The following is a 24,115-nucleotide window of genomic DNA, read 5'->3' as shown; positions in this document are numbered from 1 at the left end:
GTTATTACTGAGCGACACGTTATCTGCTTTGTGTGATGTCATACTGCACTTATGACATTGCACAAAACTATAATACATTCTGGGTGATCACATTACTTAATGACTTGCAGATTTTTAGGTGCTGTTAATTTTCACTGTTTCCAATCTAACATGTCTTTGTATCTTTGTTATCTGAATTTTCCACCTGATTGTATCTCTTTGGCTATGTAAAGAAGCAGCAGGTCTCGCATGTGGTGCGATGCGGATTTGGACAAACATTTTTCAATGTCTAGCAGTCTGCACATAATATTTAATATGCTAGTTTAGTCTGTAAATAAGCCAATGATATGAATTTAGTAGGAGTTCTGTTTGGCTGCATATATTGCAGTGTTAAGACCCAGTAGATTAGGGGTTTATTTTATGGGGGAAAAGATAAGTGTAACCATGTGTAATGGCCATTTAAATCCATACAATACAAGCTGGTTACTGGAACATCTCCCTGTTTTCTATACTTGTTTTTACCTTTGCTTGGTGATATACTTTTCTCCTCTTACCAATCGGCTACAAATGAACTGTAAATGACCCAAGCTGCATTGTCTAAACAACTTCCTTCATTTTCTAACAGGATGTGCAGCTACACAAAGGCACCAAAATGCCATCCATGGTAAATCGCGTCATAAGGCTGGTGGTTCCTGTATGCCTTTTGTTCTGTTTTTAAATCAAATTAGGTCTAGTTAGAGGCAGGAGGTCGCTTTTGTAAATCTTTGGTACCATTATGTAGCGTACGGTAAATGTTTTGGGAAATGTATATTTAGGTTGTACAGCCCAATAGTCTAGGGTCAGAATCTTTTCAAGTGTTTTATTTCAGGAGTTAAAGCATAATCCGCTTATATGCACCCAGATATCGTCACACTTTTATAGAAGTCGATCAGGTCTTGAATATGAAGATGCAAAGTAATTGGTGCTGCCTTTTATTAAAGCTACATAATTTTTTTTAATCCCCACTGACAGATAAGGTCCATGTCAAAATGTTTCCTAAAGCAAATGCTAGCCTTATAATTTTTTTTCTGTACAAATTTATACATTGCGATGTTATTTTACAGGCTTTAATTCTGTATGGGGCTGATTAAATTAGCAATGAGGTCCTGGTAGTAGCATAAAGCATTGTTTGTGCATGGTTTAGTTATGATCTCCGCCCATTTTTGCTTGCGCCTCCAAAATGATAACAAAACGAGCAATGTTTTCATCACCGCAAATTCCAGTAGCCTATTCAAAAACCTAAAACCTCACCGCTAATTGAATCAGCATGTGTGTTTTTGTAAGTTTTTATTGGGTAACCACCAGTACCAGTTTGTATGTTAAAAATTAGGTGGTTGGTATGAGACTGTATGGTTTGTGCATCTCAAACTGCTGATCTCCTGGATTTTAAATTACAATAGGCTCTTTACAGTTTGTGGAGAATGGTGCACAAGAAAAAAAAAGATTCAGTGAGCAGCAGTATTATGGGCAAATCGTCTCGCTAATGACCGAGGTCATAAGATAATGGCCAGACTAAATCCAGCTTGCAGGAAGGTCGACAGTAACTCACCCATGTGTTTAAACAGTGACATGTAGAAGAGCATCTCTGGATGCCGAACCTTACAGTTGATGGGCTCTAAGACCACATCAATATCCGTTAAGCGCAGGAGATCTTTCCTTACCAACCGATTCTTGCTGAGGCATAGGCTCACCAAAACTGGATAGCTCAAGGGGGAATTCAATTCAGCAGGAATTGCTGCCTAGCTGCAAACTTATCTACCATATAGGGCTCGATTCAATTTAACGCTAGTTGAATAGCGCCGGGAATGAGCTCCCGGAGCTATTCAATTTTGCGCGCTGTTAGGTCGGGGAATACCCCTTCTCCCGCCCCTCGCGCCTTAAACAGGGTGTTTAGTTGCGAGAACGGGCATTCTCTGACACAACTTCCCGGCGCTATTCAATTCGCGTTGAATCTAATGGAGCCCATACTGTAGTGCGGACATTGCAACTTGGGATGCCGGTGGGCACTATGTGCTGTTCTGGATCGACACATCGCCTCAATGGTGGGAATTGCATCCCTCCACCCCAATGATCTGAAAAATGTTACTAGATTTGACAAATCCTGTTTTGTCAAATGGATCCATCCTGCTTTGTGTCAACGGTTCTGAGGGTTGGGGGCAGTGAGGTATAATTGTAAGGGGAGGTTTTCTAGGCACACAGGGCTATTAATACCAATTTTGAACCATTTAAATGCATTCTACCGTACTTATGACTACAAGATAGAGACCTGATTTAGAGCACACAACATCTCAAGCTGTTTCCACCAACATGACAATCAGTTCAGTGTACTTCAGTGGCCTCCACAGTCAATAGATCTCAGTGGCATGAATATGCAAATACAAGTCTCAAGCAACAACGTGAGAAGCCAATCCCACCCCATTTTTGTAATCCCAGGATTCAAAAGATTTAAATCCCACGATTCCTTTGTTATACAAAGAAACTGTTTAAAAAAAAAACAAAAAAAAAACACACACTTTGGTCCCCAAAGGAAATAAAATCAACGCATTCATTGCCCCAAGCACCCCCCTAAAAAATGACCCCGACTTCACCTAGCTGTTACACTCAGTCACTGTGTCAGTCTCAGCAACTTCAACAGATATGAAAACAAAGAAATGAGAATCGCACAGGACTGGTGCAATGATATCGGATCCAAAAAACCCGATTCAACAAATACAATATCAGTCTGTTGACATTTTGACAATTACCAACTTCAAATATTCATTGCCACACGGTGGACTATATCCATGTTTGTTGGTGGTGCTCCCCAGAGTCAGGGAAAAGCTCAAAATAAACCAAGAGACAAAAGAAGACTCTTTTTGGGGGCACTGCTTAAGTATGAAACATGATCTAATTAAAAATTAACTTTTAATAAGTAACCCTTAAAAAATTGAGAACTAGACACACACATATAAACGGTACAAAACATAGATATATATATATATATATATCTATCTAATTCAATAAGAAGAATTATTTCCAGGATAAATATATCCTATACAAGGTCCGATAACCTTGATGTATAAATAGTTATTAATCAAACCATGCAAATATTTGATATCCAAAATAATGTATTCAAGTATTCTACTCCATAATCCAATTTGTCTTTAATAATATAGTATAAAGGATATCTAGTCATGAGCTTACTTGCCTGAACATACACAATCGCACTAACTATTGTTAACAAAAGCTTACAATTTCTATGGACGCAGCGGTATAGAGATAGGGTGACTTGTATATCTCATTGTCTGTACACCTAATGTGTAACCCTTGTCACCGATACAAGCAAAATTAATACAGGACTTGTAGTTAATATGTTGCCATATAAAGATAAGAAGAAGAAGAAAAAGGGTAAAACAATACAAAGTTTCTTGTAAACAGAAATACTGCAATACCAAGAAAAAGTTTCTTCTTCTCATGTAAACACACACTTTTTAAAGATGTATCTTGCATCCATAGCTATGTCAGTATTATTCAGATTTGCAACAACATCGTATCAATGTATCTCATATGTTTAAGTGGTATAATAAGTTGAAAAAATAAACAGAGTTGAATTGTATAGTAAGAAAAGACAGGCTATCCGTATATCAAAAAAATGAGATACAGTTTGCAACTTATCTTATATTGGTTCTCTGTTTGACACTGCATCCACTATAACATACCAATCGTCAATATCTGTGCGCATGGAGTATATAGATACCGGAGGCCAGTGAGGGATTCCACCTCAGTGAGGGATTTCACCTCACTTTATAACCCAGACTACTCCGTTATAAGCAGGGTATAATTAGGCATATGCATAAGTCACAGGCATCGGGGGACGTGGCATCGGCAGCGGGAAAATCCCTCTACACTGCACCCACGGAAAATACCTAGCAGCTGTCAGTCCTCTACCTGCTGTGTAGTCGGATCGGGAAACACGGCAGATGCAGCTGGAATGATCCTCCACGCTGCGCTACAGGAAGGTGCCTGGCCGCTTCCAAACTTCCGTCCCGTTAATAGTCAGGTGTTGGATCGGGGAACACGGCAAATGCAGCGGGAATGACACTCCATGCTGCGTTACAGGAAGGTACTTGGCCGCTTCCGACCATCCGTCCCGTTAGAGGTCGGGTGACGTACGTTTCGCCAAGGCTTGATCGACAAGGGTTACACATTAGGTGTACAGACAATGAGATATACAAGTCACCCTATCTCTATACCGCTGCGTCCATAGAAATTGTAAGCTTTTGTTAACAATAGTTAGTGCGATTGTGTATGTTCAGGCAAGTAAGCTCATGACTAGATATCCTTTATACTATATTATTAAAGACAAATTGGATTATGGAGTAGAATACTTGAATACATTATTTTGGATATCAAATATTTGCATGGTTTGATCAACAACTATTTATACATCAAGGTTATCGGACCTTGTATAGGATATATTTATCCTGGAAATAATTCTTATTGAATTAGATAGATAGATTATATCCATTCTATTAGCGATGCAGGTCCTGGGGTCAATGCAGGTCCTGGGATTGCAGCAGCCCACTTATTTGCCTGCCATTCATGTACACAGGTGCACACCCACAGACTCATTTCAGCAAATCCTTACCTACTTTTGAGAGTCTAGCCACAAATGTGGATAGTGGAATAAGTGCCTAGAAATTTTACTTTTCAGTATAAAGTGATAGCACAAGATTCTCAGGTATCCAAATACCTGTCTTGCCCCATACGAGGACACTGTATATGAGAAAAGAAAAATTTGGGGAGCATATCTGAGCTAAGGAATGCATAAAACCCTCATTCATCAAGGACGCCTCTAATATTGCCAGAACCTCTTGTCAGAAGATTCCCAATGTCACATGTCCGTTGCCCTAGTCGTTTCACATTCAAACTCTGAAGTATCTGCACAACACACGTGCAGTACATTTTTGCACTTTCCAGAAATGAGCCAGACTCACTGAAAGTAGTCTCCAGGGCCCGATCATCTATCTGCCCTTTAAGTGCGTTCATCAGCCAACACCTAAGAGCCATTACAACCACTACATTCTCAAAATCGTAGGGAGATGCAGAAATAGGTTTTACGTGTTTGTCTGGTAACTACGCACATTATGTGCTGTAGTTACCGATTCCATGCATGTATGAATGCAGGGAAGTGATCTGAATTACCAAAGTGCTATGCGCCCCCTTAATTATCGGTCCTACTATTAATCAGGCGGGGCGCCAAAGTGGTGGTCTAAGTTATGAAATGGTCAGTGGCACTGACCGTTTCGTCCACTCTACCTTACGATTTCGCCAGCTCTGACTGGCGCTGCAGCAGCTCTGTCCACAGGTCCCTGGCTGTATGTCTATGGTTCGTTCATTTTGCTTGTAAATAAAGTTTTGTTTTCTTTTTTTTTCTAGCTGTGGCATGAAAACTTCCATATCGCACTCATTTGGATTCCTATTTAATGGAAACATGTTTAACTAGAAGATATTAAACTCATTCGGGTCAATTCAATTAGGCTTGATGTGCGCATTCTCTGCTTTGTTCATATTTACCACTACATTGACGATTTTCTTACGCACCTCTATATGTGCAAGTCATGAATCAGCGATGTAGGGGTCCTGTCGTGTTGCGGAATGCAATGTATATCACACTGCAGCTAATTAAATTGACCTCCTTATTTTTGCAGAGCTGCATTATCTAGAAGTGTTGCTCAAATCCGCCAAATATCACAATATCCAATAGATTTAAAGGTAAAGTAAATCAACTGTCCGACTGTAGTATATACGAGATGGTTTGTCCCTGAACTGAGTAATAGCTGTCCAGTAACAGGAGAGTGATTCTGTTTTTCAGCCAGTTGCTATGTTAGTCGGGCAGCATGTCAACATGTGTTTGGTAAAATGGATTCAGTGCCTTGGTACGCACACAGGGACAGGGATGTCACAGTAACTTCATCTCGGCTTTATAAGTTGTGTCATGTCCCATCGGGACAAGGTCCTAATGGAGTGGGCAGGTTCACCTGCAATTCAGAATAATGTAGACTACATGGTTCATACCTGAAAACTCAACTGTTTGGAGTTTTATAGCCCTTTTATAAATGGAAACAACAAAATAAGGTATACATATATACGTTACATAGCACTTAGATATTGTTTAGTAACTAAAGATAACTATATGACACATTGTCTGTCTAGTCTATTTAAGAATGACATTTATTACAGATTAAAACATATAAACCATTGCACTATAATATAATCATGCCCTTTATAAATGGAGGAGCATATTGCTATTACACCATTTCATTTTATTTTTTCTGATATGTGGATATCCTACTTAACATTGCGGGTCACCAGTGATTAAATTGGACACAGATCCTGTTGCCTTTGTGCAGGGTAAAACTGTGATTTCACTGGTCACTACACCTCTCAGTCTTGAAATCAGTTAAAGTAGTCGCATTTTGCCATTGTCAGAATTTACCGTGCCCTTGTTAAGACTACTAAAGTCCTTTTAGGCACAGGCTGAGTATTGCAGCAATTATGTCTAAACTTGTCTAATTAGCTGTCAAACTTGCATCATATGGGCACTATGAAGTGCCCTATTAAAAATAAAGCTATTAACTCAGACAAATTTAGTGTACAATGTAAAATATAATAGGATTACTTAAGCAAATATAATTAAGTAAACCTCAGGCTGTATTGATGATTGAACCAGCCAGCCCATCATATGACTGCAGCCAGGTTGTAATATACCTTTTTATCTTTTTGAGCAGATTTTTTATTTTTGCTTTCTTTGTATCGCAGTTTGAGAAGTCTGCTTTAGGATGGTATAAAAAATATATATATATTTAGATGTTGTATACTGAAGGTAATTTTAGAACAACTGAGTCTATATCGGTTATCAGAAGTCTCTAGTAATCTCTTTAAACCAAAGTGCAAGAGTGACTGTGATTTTTAAATAAACCTCTCCATGAAGGGTTAACTGGGAAGTCAGGGAAGTCTGTGATGATGAAACAAAGCAAGAGTTGTGTGGAGGCGGTGGGCACAGGAGTGTCTAGACAGGAGCGGGGGAGTGCTACAGCACATTTCGGCATACCTTTGCCATGTCTGATGGGGAGGAAGTAAAGACCGTCTTGGTGTTATGAATTTAACCACTTCACTGTCACAGGAAATAATGACACTTTCTTCAGGAGCCAAACCAAAGCTGTGCGCTTCATGTTAAAGAGCAGAGACCGAAGTGTCCTAATAGTTCACACCTACTCATGCATACTGAGGTCTTGCAGAAGCTGCCTGTACTATGCTGTCTTACTACTAATGCTGGGCATACACTATAAAATTATCTGTCATGAAAACCTGGTAATGTATGGGAGCAAATGACAATCGACTATTTGCTCAAACACTGGAAAACAGACAAATGGTCGCTCAGATAATTTGGTTCTAACCAATTTGAACAATTATTTTTTGTCTGTTTTCCAGTGCTTAAAATCATATGATTCGACTGTCTCCCCCCCCCCCCCCCCCCTATAGAATGTAAGCTCTCACGAGCAGGGCCCTCTTCCCTTATGTGCTTTTCCTTCCCTCACTCATATGATCATCTATGCAAAACAAGGGCACTTAACTCTTGCCCTACTGTTTTTTTGAGTGTTATGATCGCTGCAGCAATGTTTATAAACCATGTTCTTATTCTGTATTGTCTTGTCGCTGTTTTACGAGTTTGCTCATTTGTTAATGTACTTTGTGAGGCGCTACGGAACCCTTGTGGCGCCATATAAATAAAGGAGGATAATATTACATTTAGCACCGGGTATCTAAATGTTGGGAAGTATGATAAATAGTGGGTTTACAGTTACGATTAACAGATATATCAATAAATGATGATAATAATGGACAAATATAATGAAGGTGAATGAGTGGATAGAAAAGAGGAGGATCAATAAAAATAGAGAGTGGAGGAATGCATAAAAGAGAGTAGGACAAGAAGTAAGGGGAAGATAGGGTGATTTTGAAGTAGGTGCTGATTGGGTGTAAGAGTTGCATTACCTCACAGAACTGAGGGATTGGGTCTGATTCCCACCATGGCCCTAATTGAGTGGAGTTTGTATATTCTCCCCGTGCTTGCATGGGTTTCCTCTGGGTACTCCGGTTACCTTCCACAATCCAAAAATATGTTGGTATGTAATTGGTTTTCAACAGAAAGTTACCCCTGGTGTACATGTGGTAGGGAACCTAAATTATAAGTTCCACTGGGACAGGGACTGATGTGAATGGCTAAGTAGTCTCTATAAAGCACTGTGGAATATATGTGCTCTATATGAATAACTGGTAATACTGTATATAAATGTGAAGCCTACAAGTGAATATAGTGGATAAAGATGACATTTATTGTATACAAGTTGTATTGGGTGAAGAATATATGTAATAAAAGAATATAATTAAACTGGAGTGGGTGTATATATATTAATATACTATTATAGGCAATATTTATTTTTATTAGCTTTTATTTATAATGCACCACAAATTTATGCAGCACCACACAACAAAAATGCAAGAGAGGGTAAAACGAGTAACAGTATAAACAGATATACATAATAACAATTGGGAGCATACACTTTTGTTTTTGTATGGCATGAATTGGACCCTGTCTTTATACTAAACCACAAAAAAGAGTTGCAGATGCACTATGCGATCATTACTGTTCACATTTAAATTTATTAAATATAATTTTAGAGGTAGTTAGCATATCAGTGGCCAATGAGACGGGCCTGCCCACCAGCGTCAAGGTCACCTCATTGAGCAGGTCCCTGAGGTGCCTACACACATAGCGATGTGCTCACGATTTGACGATGTGTAGGATTTCCCTTAAAACTCCCCCGGCAGCTCGCCGGCAGTCCTGCTCATGATTTGGCACACGATTTGGTGTTTGTACAAACGATCCATCGTACATATTTTTTTTTGTGCATCGTGCCCCAGATTGTCAGATCTGCCCTACAGCACGGCAGATCTGAAGATGCGATGTGCGACCAGCGGGGAGGCGCATCCGCATCATGATTAGGACATATTTTACACGATCTGACGTTCCGATGCGTCGGAATCGGCCAGATTGGGTAAAATATCGCTATGTGTTTAGGCACCTTAACACTCTGGGGTTCACATCTGGGATGCAGGGCACCCCAAAAGACAGCCCAGCCAAAGACCTCTCCCCAGGGCATCACATGAAAAAATGGGTGACAGTGAAGTGTTAAAGTATCAGGTGTTTAAAAGTTGCTAATAAGTGTTAAAATAATAAAGGTAAAATGTGTGAAAAAATACATGAATAATAAACAAACATGAAGGTGATATACTAAGTGTATTAAGTGGTGATGCCCTGAAGAGGTCCAGCCAGAACAGCTCAGGGGGGGCCCCACGCTCAAACGCTCACCCCAAATAAACTGACACTAACAATAGAAATAGTACTTGCTTTAGATTATGCCTGTTGCCTGGTGCAGTCAAATGCTAGGTCCCTGCTTAAAAACATATGAGGGGGTGGGGTGAGGGGTGCAAATGTAGACTGGAGCAATCTCAGGCTTCAGATGTGTGTATAAATACATACAATATAGAGTATAGGGAGGGGCTCTAGACTGCACACCCTAATAGTAATGAAAGGTGCCATCATGCTGAGATTTTAAAGTAACATACACAAAAAACATTGTGTAAAATTTAAATGTGAACAGTAATGATCGCATAGTGCATCTGCAACTCTGTGTTTTGTGTAAAATCTCAGCATGATGGCACCTTTCATTACTATTAGGGGGTGTGCAGTCTAGAGCCCCTCCCTATACTTTATACTAAACCATACTGCTTGGTGATCACTGGATCCTAGGTTCTCATCCACATTTACATCCGATATTCTGTCACAATTTTGTGAGAATCAAGTCCAGAATAGCATTTTTCACCAATTGTTTGAGAGATGCTCCCTGAAGGGACTTAGAAAGTTGGTACTTGTAGAGGAACTTGCAGCAGACACCTATTACCATTATTATTACCAGTTATTTATATAGCACACACACATTCTGCAGCGCTTTACAGAGAATATTTGGCCATTCACATCAGTCCCTGCCCCAGTGGAGCTTGCAATCTATGTTCCCTATCACTTGCTCACACATACACACGAGGCTTCATTTTGTTGGGAGCCAGTTAACCTACCAGTATATTTTTGGAGTGTGGGAGGAAATCTGGGTACCCAGAGGAAACCCACACAAACACAGGTAGAACATACAAACTCCTCACAGTTGGGGCCGTGGTAGGAATCGAACCATTACACAGTCTGTGTTCATTCTGCATGGGGCTATCGAATGGTACAGATGATCCAGAATTCGCCAGTGGGACGGTCCCATCCCAGAACCACTTACGTCGACGTGGTTTGTTTGTTTGTTCCCTTTTATTTTATTTCTGAACTTGTGAGTAATTTATGTGAATCCTTTTTAACATTAATATCCTTGTAACTTTAAACATTCTAGTTCTGGATCTGTTTTTTTTTTTTATAACCCAAGGCCTCCTATGGCTCATGTTACCTATTTTCTAAGTATTGATAATTGTGTATGTAGGTGGGAGCAGAAGCCCACCTTATGCTTTTAGCATTAGTTTTCTTCTGCTGGTGGCAGTTACCAGTTTTATTTAACCACACATGCTGAGGTAACCTGTAAAAGTCATGGGCGGCGATTCTCAGTTTGGCGATTCTGGGGGGTCGGTTCCGCAGGACCGGGACAATGCGAACCATTACAGCTCCCAGTTTTATATCAGGTAAATTAAAATCTCTCGTGATTATGATCTCTTTTCAAAGCCCTTCTAGTAATGTCCTGCAATAAGTCCCTGTCCAGGTGGTCTATAGATCACCCCAGTGCGAATTATGTCCTTGTCCCCCGTTTCTATGCTGTATGTATCGTTCCTTTTAATAGAGGCAGTAAATTTTCTGGGTGGTCAAAAATAAATTAAAAATTGCATGCATGACACTTACTATGACGTATGTTTAGATTTCTAACGTAACATTTTTGATTGTCTAACGTTTTAAAGCCTTGAAAAGACTTCTTCAGTTGGGTTATTGTCGCTTTGTTAGGCCCCTGAGATCTGAAACTGGAACCACCTTCATAGCATGCACGCTATGAGTCCTCATCCACACAGTACTGGCAATTGTCTCCTCATCTTACAGACTTAATAGAATAGGGGTTTGGCTGTGAGCCAGTCTGTACAATGCCAAATAAAGGTGGAACATACTGTGAATACTGTTACACAGGGATCACCCATACAACAGAGATAAGAATTTGTATAATGCAGTGATTATGTGGTGTACTTATGTTCCCTAGCAAGAATGAGGAACTTCTGTGTCACTGCTAAAACTAATTTCTCTTTCCTTTTCAGGTTAAAAAAAAAAAAAAAACCCAGATATTGGTTCTTTCCTGCAATGTTTGGAACTATATAAGGTTTCCCTTAAATAAAAAAAAAAAAAAATTTTTTCCTTTCGTTTTCATAAGTACCTCCAATAGCCAATCCACAACCTCTACATAAATGCATTTATAGGGGTAAATGTAACAGCCTAGTGTCTAGCAGACAGATTTTGTCAATTTATTAGTGGAGTTCAAGTGGCAATTTAAAAATTTGCGCTTTAAATCTCGAGGTTAAATCATTAAAATCTCATGTCTGCCTGCAACAATCAGGTTATTGCGTTTACTCCAGTCTTATACTAGTACTTTAGTCTGAAATACCCACTGTATTGCCATGTTATAAGATGAGCAAAACTATGCTTTGGTCAGCGACCTGGATCATTGTTTGTAAAGTTAAAAAAAAAAAAGTGTACATTGTGTTTGAGCAAAATTTGTTTTTATTTTGTACTTATATTCCTTTTGCTGATTTGAGACCCTAAACACGCACAAGATTCCTTTGCCCCATCTTAATATAGTGCTGGGGTATTAACATACGAGTCAGTTTTAAGCCTGGTCAGCCACATCAGTGTGGCTCTGCAAGCTTTCTGTCAGTAACATTATGTATGTATTTGGCTCTATAGTTTGGCAGGGTCACCACAACAGAGCGTTCCTACAAAGTTGTGGCTTGACCACCTCCCCTCATGGTTTGACTTTTTTGTTTTTAATCTTCTCTTAAGGTGCATATCCACTACACGATGAAAGAACAATAACGACATTATCATTCAATCGTCCCTTATATTGTGCAGTGAATAATGTGCCTACACTGAACGATATGTCATTCAGTGCAGGCACCCTCCCTCATCCCCGAACATACACAACCCGACAATCTCGTCAGGTTGGCCTGTTTGTTCAGGCAATGACAGATGCCGACAACGACTGCGCGCATCGCTGGTCGTTGCCGGCATAATTACTGCGCGATAACTATGTCATCGTTCATTTAATCGTGTAGTGGATATGCGCCTTTAGAAAGCATACAGTAAAACACAAAAAATGATCAGACTGGCGCTGGTAAGCTAATTATGATTAACCAAAAAAACAGCTGCACACACCTATGGGTCTGTGTACACCCAATTCAGACCACCGAGGGGTGATCAGACAGAAATGGAACAAGGCGATGTTGCGCTTGTAATCTAAATATTGGAAATGTTAAAGGACTAAATATGGCAGAAAATCAACCAACTAATTCAAGACACCAAAAGTTATAAAAGAATCATCATTCTTTATACAAATTGTACTAGAAAATTGACCGTGTTACAATTCTTCTGCAGAAGTCTACACAGACTAATCTAATATACATATATAAAACCTCTTAATATGCATCAAATGATGTGTACACATAAATAACTAATAAAGACTACATAAAGCTGTCTTGTTGAATGACTTAAAGATCTCACCGGATTGTAATCCACAAAGTTATAAATATAAATGGTTACTCTTGTGTCCACAATTAACACTTGGAAGACTGAAGCCTTGATTAGGTCTCCATATAAAGGTAATGCTGCCCATCCACTAGGCGATTAAACCTAGCGATTGAGCATTAACGACCGTCATCGCTCAATCGCTTGGTAATCGCCGGCAAATCAGGCAGTATAATGTTAAAAACAACCAACGATGCGCGCGCCTGCTGGTCGTTTTTAACATCAATCATCGCACGAACATGACTGCCGTTAGGTTGCCATGTTCGGGATAATTGATCTGCATACACTGAACATTCAGTGTATGCACTTCACCCCGTGGGAGACGACGGCGTCATAATCGTGCCGTCGTCCCCGCATCTAGTAGTGGATGGGGCAGCTTAAGTGCTGCTGATGTAAGGAAATCCAAGTCTTATACAGCACGCACTTGGCTCCGTATAGCACGCCCAAAGCCCCAGTCTATTCAGGTAGCCTGCTGCGCGGATGACCTCCAGGTTGTTTTGGGGTTCACGGCACCTGCTATATAAAATACGGAGAATAGAAGCGGCAGTTTTAAAAGACCTGGAGGTCATCAGCTCAGCGGGCTACATGGATAGACGGGGACTTTAGCCATGCTATACGGAGCTAAGTGATTGTATAAGACTTGGATTTCATTACATCAGCAGCACTTACCTTTATATGGAGACCTAATCAAGGCTTCAGTCTTCCAAGTGTTAATTGTGGACACGAGTATGCATTTATATCTTTGTGGATTACAATCCAGTGAGATCTTTGTCATTCAACAAGACAGCTTTATGTAGTCTTTATTACAACTATTTATGTGGACACATCATTTGATGCATATTAAGAGGTTTTATATATGTATATTAGATTAGTCTGTGTAGACTTCTGCAGAAGAATTGTAACTTTTTAGTATATGATGTATTGTAACTAGGTTAATTTTCTAGTACAATTTGTATAAAGAATGATTCTTTTATTACTTTTGGTGTATTGAATTCGTTGGTTGATTTTCTGCCATATTCAGTCCTTTAACATTTCCAATATTTAGATTATTAGCGAAGCACCGCCTTGTTCCATACAGTAAAACAGACAAACATACAATGTCAGAAACGGGTACAAATGTAATTTCCAGTATGTGAAGTGGTATTCATTAAAAGCATATTCAAGACCATGCAAAAAGTGTCAGTGTAAGTAGATATAGGTGCATGAGGAATGTATTTATACTGGCAGGAATGCCCTAACTAAATTTGACAGAATCTGCACTCAAGCAAGTCAAACATAACTATAAATCAATGAAAATCGGTAAAATACAACATGTTTTAAATCCCTGATTCGCAGGTGCTGATAATTTTTGGGTTGGAATTGGGGAATCTATTGTACAACATGTTGGATTTTCACATTCCTCTCCAACCCAGTCATCTGCAAAACTGGCAATGGCCCCAATTATTTGCAGATGTGTGGGTCCTATAATGGTTTAAACCAGGGATTACCAATTTAAGGAAATGTGGTATGGGTAGCTTTTACTGAACCGAGGGACACTGCAGTCGCTCTTCTCTTGTGAAATGGCTGATACTAGAGCAATTGCTTGCACAGGGTTCCAATATATTTAAACTGTTCTTGTTTTAAATGTAAAATATCCCAAAGTCTGTAAAGATTTGGGATATTTACTTACCTGTGAATATTCTGAATGTGATTTGTATTTTAGTTGTAGCAGTTATAGTTTCACACGCTACAGCAGGGGTTCCCAACCACAGTCCTCAAGGCACATTAACAGTCCAGGTTTTAAGGCTAGCCATAGATGGGCACAGGTGACTTAATTAGTATCTCAGTTATTTTGATTTAACCATCTGTGCTTAAGCATGGATATCACTAAAACCAGGACTGTTAGTGTGCCTTGAGGACCGTGGTTGGGAATCACTGCGCTACAGTATTAAGTAAGCTCCATATAAATACCTGAGCATTTAATTTAAGTAGTACCGTAGCTAAGGAACAATTTTATTAGGTGAAAGGCTAAAGACCCTGGGCTGTCTGTCGCCTTCGGATGAAGCAATAGGCTCCCTGGAAAGGCAGTTCCTGCAGGCTATATGGCCATGAAGCCTAACAGGAAGTTAGTAACAGATGGGGGGTGAAGGGAGCACTGGAGTGGAAAAATGCATATCGATTTGGAGATCAAAGACCCCCCTCACCCATTTCTAGAGATAATAAGTACAATGTCGTTTTGTGAGTGACTGTGTATAAGGACCCATTATTCAGTTCTGATTACAACTATTTTAAATAGCAAAGCACACAATTGGGTATGGTTAGAAAAGGTTTGTAATACCCCTTTCACACAGAAAAGCAAATTGCCAGGCGAAGCATTTGGATCTGTTAAGGGCCCTTTTTTCTGTGTGAAAGGGTCAACCCAGATTGTAATTCCTGGGTCTTCAACCCTTCTTTTTACCAGGGTCGAAGTCCCGGGAATTGCGATCCGGTTGACCCTTTACACACCTGTAAATACCTGTGTTGATCCGCAAATTACCGGGTCCAAATGCTTGTCCTAGCAATTTGCTTTCTATGTGAAGGGGAGTACAGGCTGGGAGTGGCAAAAAAACCTATGCATCAATGCTGTGTAAATGCTGGGTTTTTCACTTTTTGTCTGTGAGAAAATAGAACTGAAATGTTGATTAAAGTATCTTTAAAATAACAAGTGTAGTCTTTAATATGTAGCCCTGTAGAAAATGAACACTGCAGCTTTGATAGCTTTAGAGCTGCTACAAGGCTGTGCTGGAATGCCCACCAACTTACCACTATTGGGAGATGATTGTAGTAAAATGCACATTTAAATTGGCAAATCTTTTAGGCACCACATCACATAGGTGTTTTACAATACTATCTTCTAATTACAGAGCTGCATCAATCTACTGGCACTAAACTTTGTGAATCATCACTACATAGATGATGTATATTTCTACTTCAGGGTCCATAGGGTATCCACAGGATACCTTGGGGTATAGGTGTGACGTCAGTCGCAGGGCACCAAAGAGTTAAGCTTTCAGCCTCCCAGGATGCACTAGGTCCCCCTCCTATACCCCGCCCCCGAGCCAAGGCACCTCAGTTTAGTTTGGTGCCCGGCCGGAGTCGGGTGCACCTGTTGGAGTGGGGGCTAGAAGAGCCCCTGAAGCTTATTCTTCATGCAGCTGTGGCTGCACAACTGGATGAACAGCATGGACAGTCAGTCCTGACGTCCATGCTGTCTTCCCTACACCCCGCCGGTACCAGAACGCCGGTACTGATCCGGGGATGCTGGTGGGCGTCTGGGGTCACAGCTAGCGGTGACCCCAGATGCTCCGGACCATGGCCGGATTCAAGGGGGACAGAGGTAAGCAGCGGGGTCCCGCGGTGGGTCCCCGCTGATCACATGGTCCTAAGTCCCCAGGCAGGGGGCTCCCTGGGGACTGGCTGCAGCGTGGAGCCAGGCGACCAACCTGCGCTTCCACTACCCCCTGGGACAGCGGACCGCAGCAGAGCGGTAGCGCTGCGGCGTCCCAGGGGTTAAATGCATGCCAGGGGAGCGCGCCTTCCCTGTCTCACAGCCGGCGCCTCCCCCGCTGCACACAGCCCTCTCTGCATGCTGCCGACTGGTCCTGTGGCAGCGCTCCTCCCCCAGGCCAGCCTCCTCTCTGCTCCTCGGCGGCCATCTTCTCCAGAACGCATGGTGAACGCTGCTGGAAGCGCTGGAAGGAAGCATCGTGGTCTGGGTCCCCCCGCATACCTCTCCTCCGCTGTGGTCAGGTCTGTGTATGCAGCGCTGTGTCCTACCAGGCCCTGTGTCTGTGTAGTTGAGTGATCAGCGCTGTTAGTGCAGGAATTGTTATTTTTCTGCATTGTATGTGACTGTGCTAGCGCTGCTGCCTGTAATCTTTTCTCTCTAAACTGTCAGCTTTATTACTGTCCCTGTTCTTTCTGCTAAAGCCCTTGCGGTGCGGTGCGGTGCTGCAGGGTGGTCTCTCGCCTATTTAATACTTAATTGGTGAGAGAGGTCACATACGTGGTGCCATCATGTCTGAAAGTGATTTTCCCCTCCGGCTACAGTGTACCACGTGCAAAGTACCGTTAGCGGAGGGGGAGGGTAGCGCGGAGGGCCTTTGCCGGCAGTGTTTGTCCATGGCGCGGCCTATTACGGTTACAGCACCGGTACAGGAGCCGCCCTGGGCTTGTTTCGCTCAGGCGTTAACAGCTTTAGTGGGCCAGTTAGCTCCGCAGCCCGCATTTACTCCGATGGGTTTGTCCCAGCAGTCTGTGGTGTCGTCACCCATGCAGGGGTTCCCACGACAATTGGTGGTACCCCACAGTCTCCCTATTTCCCCGCTCCCGGGTTCTCAGGAGCCAGCGTGGGTTAACTCCCTGACGAGTTCTGTACAGCACTTGTCGGATGTGTTGCAAGGGGAGTCTGTGATGCGGTCTCATAAAAGGCCGGTGGCGTCTCTGTCCGCTCCTTATGAGGATGACGAAGGGACGTCTGATGATGGGGAGATTCTAGATCCTTACGATCAGGAACCTCTCCATACTAAGGACGCTGATGCTAAGTCCAAAGTATATATTCCTGGACTTATTCGGGCGGTCCGCACAGCCTTGGTGATTGAGGACGAAGTTCCCCCAGCGGCTAAATCTAAGTATGCCTTTTTCAAAGATGTGAAGGGCGATGCCACAGTCTTTCCTCTTTCGGGTCAGTTGGTGGACCATTTAGAGGAGGCGTGGAAACAACCTGGCAAAAGATACCAGCCGCAGAGACGCCTGGCGGTGGCTTATCCGTTCGCGGATAATTATTTTGCGAAGTGGGAATCCCCTCCACAGGTGGATTCTCACGTGACCCGTCTTGTCCGTAGTGCCACATTGCCGATGCCATCCATGTCCTCCCTTAAGGATGCTACGGACCGCAAGGTAGAAATCTGCCTGAAGTCCGCTTATTCCCTTGCAGGGGGGGCAGCACGGCCGGCTATGGCCATTTGCTGGGTTGCCAGAGCGATGGAGCGCTGGGCGGATTCATTAGAGGCTTCTTTTGAATCCGACTGTCCGGCCGATCAGGCGGAGTTGATTGGCAATCTCCGTGATTCGGCCACCTACATCAACGAGGCGGCTCTAGACATTAGTACTCTGGTGTCTAGAATTTCTTCAGCAGCGGTAGCTGCTCGTCGCACCTTGTGGCTGCGATCCTGGAAGGCGGACGCAGATTCCAAGAAAGGTCTGGAAGCGTTGCCGTTTACCGGAGAAGTTCTCTTCGGTCCGGATCTGGATAAGATTGTGGCCACGCTGGCGGCAGCCAAATCTGCCTGTCTCCCGTCGGCCGCTGCTCCTTCTGGTTCGGGACCATCGTCCTTTCGGTCATCTAGGGCCCAGGGCAGGCCCAAACCACAGTCGTTTCCTCGACAGGCTGGCCCTAAGAAATCGGTCAAGCCCCGGAAGCAGGCATGGAGTACCAGACGTCCGGCCCCCAAGCCAGATGGCAAGCCTGCGGCCTGACGGTCCGGGCCTCCCTTTGGGGGATCCCAGGGTGGGAGGCCGCCTGCTACAGTTCGCCCAGTGTTGGTCGACTACTACGACAGACACTTGGGTTCTGGAGGTGGTTTCCCACAGATACGCCCTCTCCTTCCGGCACAGACCCCCGGCTCGCTTCTTCACCACGGGTCTCCCATCAGACCGGAACAAGGCTACGGAGCTGCGGAAGGTATTGCACACTATGCTCCAGGCTGGAGTTATAGTGGCGGTTCCATTCTCCCAGAGGGGCCAGGGTTTCTATTCAAATCTATTTTTGGTACAGAAACCCAATGGGTCATATCGTCCGATTCTCAACCTCAAAGCACTCAACAAGTCTTTGCGGGTCCCGAAGTTTCGGATGGAGACCCTACGGTCCATCATTCTGGTGCTGGAACCTGGGGACTACTTGGTGTCATTGGACATACAGGACGCTTACCTGCATGTCCCTATTCTTTGGCGCCATCAACAGTTCCTCAGGTTTGCAATCAGCAGCGACCACTTCCAGTTTCGGGCGTTACCTTTTGGCCTGGCAACAGCACCACGTGTTTTCACCAAGGTGATGGCGGTCATGGCGGCTTCTCTGCGGCTGCAGGGAGTCCGCATGTTGCCGTATTTGGACGACCTGTTATTGGTGGCAGGATCTCCAGAGCTCCTGTTACGCCACTTGGACCTGACCATTGCACTGCTGCAACGGCACGGCTGGCTAATCAACTGGCAGAAGTCCACTCTAATCCCGTCTCGGAGGATTCTGCATCTTGGAGCCTTATTGGACTCGGGACAGCAAAGGATCTTCGTGACGGAGGACAAGATCTCTGCTTTACAGTCAAGGGTGCGCAGTTGTCTGCACAGCCGCCGGGTGTCCTTACACTCGGCGATGAGGTTACTGGGCTCCATGGTGTCGGTGTTCGACATGGTGGAATACGCCCAGTTTCACTCCAGACCTCTGCAGCACCTGATCCTGTCCAAGTGGAACGGGCTGACTCAGTCTCTGAAGTCCCAGACGATTGTGCTCACCCAGGAGGTTCGCCTGTCCCTTACGTGGTGGTTACAGACGACCCACCTCAACAAGGGACGTCCGTTCTGGGTTCCAAATTGGGTCCTGTTGACAACGGACGCCAGTCTTCGGGGCTGGGGAGCAGTTTCGGGTCCACACTTGTTCCAGGGCAGGTGGACGCCGACAGAAGCGGAGCTTCCAATAAATATCTTGGAACTCCGTGCGGTCTTCAATGCTCTCCAGCAGGCACAGCGGTTTCTCCAGGGTCGCCCGGTGCAGGTCCAGTCGGACAACGCTACCACCGTGGCCTACATAAACAGGCAAGGAGGAACTCGCAGTCGGGCGGCTCTCGTAGAGGTCTCTCGGATCCTGGTTTGGGCGGAGCGCAATCTTCCGGCCATATCAGCGGTTTTCATCCCGGGAGTGCTCAATTGGGAGGCGGACTTTCTAAGTCGCCAGGACGTTCATCCGGGGGAATGGTCCCTGCACCCGGACGTTTTTCAACTACTGGTGGACAGGTGGGGTCTTCCAGAAATCGACCTCATGGCGTCCCGGCACAACAACAAGTTGCCGGTGTACGGGTCTCGCACAAGAGACGAAGGGGCGTCTCTGGTGGATGCTCTGTCCATCCGGTGGACGTTCCGGTTCGCATACCTGTTCCCTCCGGTCTCCCTTCTTCCACGGGTAATCCGGAAATTCAAACAGGAAGGAGGGACGCTCCTGTTGATAGCTCCCGCGTGGCCCAGACGGCACTGGTTCTCAGACCTTCAGGGTCTGTCCGTGGACATTCCTCTGCGGTTGCCGCTACGACCGGACCTTCTGTCTCAGGGTCCTTGCCTTCACCCGGACCTAACTCGGCTGTCTTTGACGGCGTGGCTGTTGAGACGGCCATGCTGAGGTCCCGTGGGTTTTCCAGCTCTGTGGTGCGTACCATGTTACGAGCTCGGAAACCGTCTTCCGCGAGGATATACCATCGCGTGTGGCATACGTTCTTCCAGTGGTGTCGACCGAGAGGTTATGCACCGCGGGAGTTTCGTCTGTCTCGGATTCTCGCCTTCCTGCAAGCGGGACTAGATCATGGGCTTCGCCTTGCTTCTTTGAAGGTACAGGTTTCGGCCCTATCTGTCTGGTTTCACCGTAGGATTGCTACAATCCCGGATGTGCGCACCTTTATGCAGGGTGTTCTCCGCATTCAGCCGCCCTTTGTTCCACCTGTGGCGCCTTGGGATTTGGCTGTGGTCCTGAGGGCTCTCCAAGGACCGCCGTTTGAACCACTGGGCTCAGTGGATCTTAAATGGCTAACAGCTAAGACTGTTTTCCTTCTGGCCATTGCTTCGGCCAGACGTGTTTCTGAGTTAGGGGCTCTTTCTTGTAGACCCCCTTTCTTGGTTTTTTATGGGAACAGGGCAGTGCTCCGCACTCGGCCCGAGTTTCTTCCCAAAGTTGTTTCCCAGTTTCATATTAACGAGGAAATAGTTGTTCCGGCCTTTAACTCACCGGGTCTTTCCGTGGGTGAGGCCTCTTTGGATGTTGTGCGGGCCTTAAGGACTTATGTTGACCGCACTTCTTCGTTTAGGAAGTCGGGCGCTTTGTTTGTCCTCTTTGGCTTCCGTAAAAAGGGTTGGCCTGCTTCAAAGCAAACTTTGGCAGCCTGGATCCGTATGGCTATTTCTGAAGCTTATCTTCATGAAGGCCTACCGGTCCCTCCTTCTCTGAAGGCTCATTCCACTAGGTCTGTGGGTCCTTCGTGGGCAGCTCGACGTGGTGCCTCGGCAGTTCAGATCTGCAAGGCTGCTACGTGGTCTTCTGTCCATACCTTCGTGAGGTATTACAGGTTTGACACCTTCGCCTCTCAGGATGCTTCCTTCGGGCGGCGGATTCTCCTTTCTGCACAGGAGCGTCCCCACCCTTAAAGGATACTGCTTTGGGACATCCCCAAGGTATCCTGTGGATACCCTATGGACCCTGAAGTAGAAAATATGAGATATGGTAAGAACTTACCCTTGTTATCTCTATTTCTACGAAGTCCATAGGGTTCCACAGGACTCCCGCCCTGTCGCACCTGTGCTGCAGATGGGCTTTGCTCTGGTCACCGGTTTTCCGTCTCCCTCTGGTGAGAATGTGATTCTTGTATGTGTCCAGATCTTTGTTCTCTCTCTTCCTTCTCCTCCTCCGGCATATGGCTTGGTAACTAGCTGAGGTGCCTTGGCTCGGGGGCGGGGTATAGGAGGGGGACCTAGTGCATCCTGGGAGGCTGAAAGCTTAACTCTTTGGTGCCCTGCGACTGACGTCACACCTATACCCCAAGGTATCCTGTGGAACCCTATGGACTTCGTAGAAATAGAGATAACAAGGGTAAGTTCTTACCATATCTCATATTTTCTGTATGATAGAGGTGGAACTTAATGCACCACAATATATTGATCGGTAGTAGCTTGTCATCTATTTCACACTGGTTAATTTTGCCTCAAACTTCCAAGGCATAAAGAATCTGATTAATTGGTGCTGCAATATATTTGATAGACCACATTTGTACTCACTGACTTTGATCAGTAAAGTGCCTGGAATGTCTTATTTTCTTTATCCATGTTGTAGATAGTCTACAATAAAAATGGAAACACATGGGAATATTAGGGATAGTAAGCAAAGGTCTTCCCTACAGATGTGGCTAGTGTTAATTAAGCAAATATCATCCTGTCATGATAGTAGAGATGCTGGGCTGCCTGGTTGCTGATGATTATGGCTAGGAGACCTCCGTGCTCTTGGAAGAGTTGATTTTTGGGGTGCATTTGGCAAAACTGCTGAAAAACACAGGGGACAAAAGTAACAAAATAATCCACAATCTAGATATTTTTGTTTTCATTTGGTGCATGGAAAAACAGTTGCACAATTGTAGAATCAATTGACTGCTAATGTCAGTGTATGATTTAAGGCTGTACAATATAAAAAAAGCCTTCATTCCACAGAACAGGATATATTAGTCTGCGGTGTTTAAGCCGCTCATCAATTCTGCCAATGAATGTCTTGTGAGTTCAGTGGTAGTTAAGAGCACAGGAGGCTGTGGACTATGGAGTAGTAGAGGAATGTGATCTGGTTAAATGAATTAATTCCTTGCTATGTGCTTGGCAATCAGCTGAGAACTACAGCAATGAGTGCTTGTTTCCAACATTGATGGATTCTATAATGTGAGGAGCATTTTCCTGCCATGGCTTAGGCTCATCATTTACAAGAAATTCAGTATACAGTATTATTATTGACTATAACAGGTGTAGGCAACCTTCAGCGCTCCAACTGCTATAGAACTACACATCCCACCATGCCTTGCTGCAGTTTTATCATGTTTTGTGTAGTTCCACACCAGCTGGCGTGCCAAAAGTTGCCTAATCCTGGACTAAAAGTTGGCTAGCCACTAACTGTAAAGGCACACATCCACTAGGCTATTATATTGAACAATATCGTTCAATAATCATTTGCACTTCGTTAAAAAAAGTCTAAAACGACCAGCGATGCGCGCTCCCGCTGGTTGTTTAGACATCTATCATCGGGCAAATATGTTGTACAACCTGACAATAATGTCAGGTTCAGCATGTTTGCAGATGATTGATATGCCTACACAGAACGACTGCTCGCTCAGTGTAGGCACATCACAGACTGACAAACGCCTTCACGATTACGACATAGTCATTTTCATGTCTCTCAGTGGATGTGTGCCTTAACTTCCTGCAAACCACCTCCTTGTGGAGAGAGGGGGAGAGATCGAGAGGGGGAGAGATCGATCATTCGGACACTTAAGTACCACTAAGCCCCACATTATTCAGATGGGTCCTGAAAATCTATAGGCCATTGTTAAACTGATAATCCACAGCTGCTGTGCTTTAAAAGTAAGGTATTACCCAATCCACTGAAAGAGGGATCTGATACAGAATGCGGCCACCTGATTTGCTGACACATCACTAACCCTTGTGTCTGTGAAGCAGGCTGTGCAGTGGGTGTCTACTGTGTTACAGCACCCCATCACCTCCCTCCCTCTGCTGCAGGTGACTTTTATTAATCTTGCGCTCACTCGAGTATAACGCTCCAGTTATTTGATATGTTAACAACACAGTAATAAAACAAGATTTGATCTTATTAATTAGGAGAAGTGTCGTTACGTGATATTTGCTGATCTAGTTATGTGTTTTTTGTTTTTGTTTTCTCTAAGGTTTTTGGACTCCAAGCATAAAAACCATTACAAGATCTACAATCTGTAAGTATATTATAAGATGCCTCCTTATCCAAACACTGTGGTTCAAATTTTAGCACTGAGTGAAAGTGGAATGCTTTTTATTTCTATAGACAGTGGAAGGGTATTGTTTTACTGACTTGCAAGTCTGAAACAATTAGTTGGAGGAGCCTAATAGAGTTCTGTTAGCTCAGTTGTGTTGGTGGAGTGATGAGGTTAAATGGAATTTTGGCAGGCGTTCATGTTACTTGATCTACTTTTTAAATGACTTGGAATGGAGCCCACTTCATGGCCTGTGACCATGTGTTGAATAGAAATAGAATGCATGGACAATACATTTGACTTGTGAACTTTTGGAAAGAGCTCCTGGAAATCACACAGGTGGATCTATTTATTTAGAATGCGACCTCCACCTCCCCTCTTGGTTGTGATCCAAAATCTTACGATGTAAATCCAGCCACTGAAAAGGTAGCTGTATGTGATAGATGGATAGGTATAG

The 24,115-nt window shown here is 43.8% G+C and overlaps 1 protein-coding gene across 2 annotated transcripts in view; it reads left to right on the top strand.

Annotated features, from left to right (window-relative positions):
• Nucleotides 1-24,115, top strand: part of PTEN (phosphatase and tensin homolog) — an 83,607-nt gene that overhangs the window by 35,484 nt on the left and 24,008 nt on the right. For both annotated transcript variants that reach the window (XM_088444325.1, XM_088444324.1), the window contains exon 3: nt 23,596-23,640. In XM_088444325.1, the coding sequence (XP_088300451.1) occupies nt 23,596-23,640 (45 nt within the window). The remainder of the gene's footprint in view (nt 1-23,595; nt 23,641-24,115) is intronic.

Source organism: Taudactylus pleione, unplaced genomic scaffold, assembly GCF_031769625.1.
Source record: "Taudactylus pleione unplaced genomic scaffold, aTauple2 ptg000354l, whole genome shotgun sequence".
NCBI lineage: Eukaryota > Metazoa > Chordata > Amphibia > Anura > Myobatrachidae > Taudactylus > Taudactylus pleione.
Note: the sequence above shows the minus strand (reverse complement) of the source record. Positions and strands in the feature narration are given on the sequence as shown.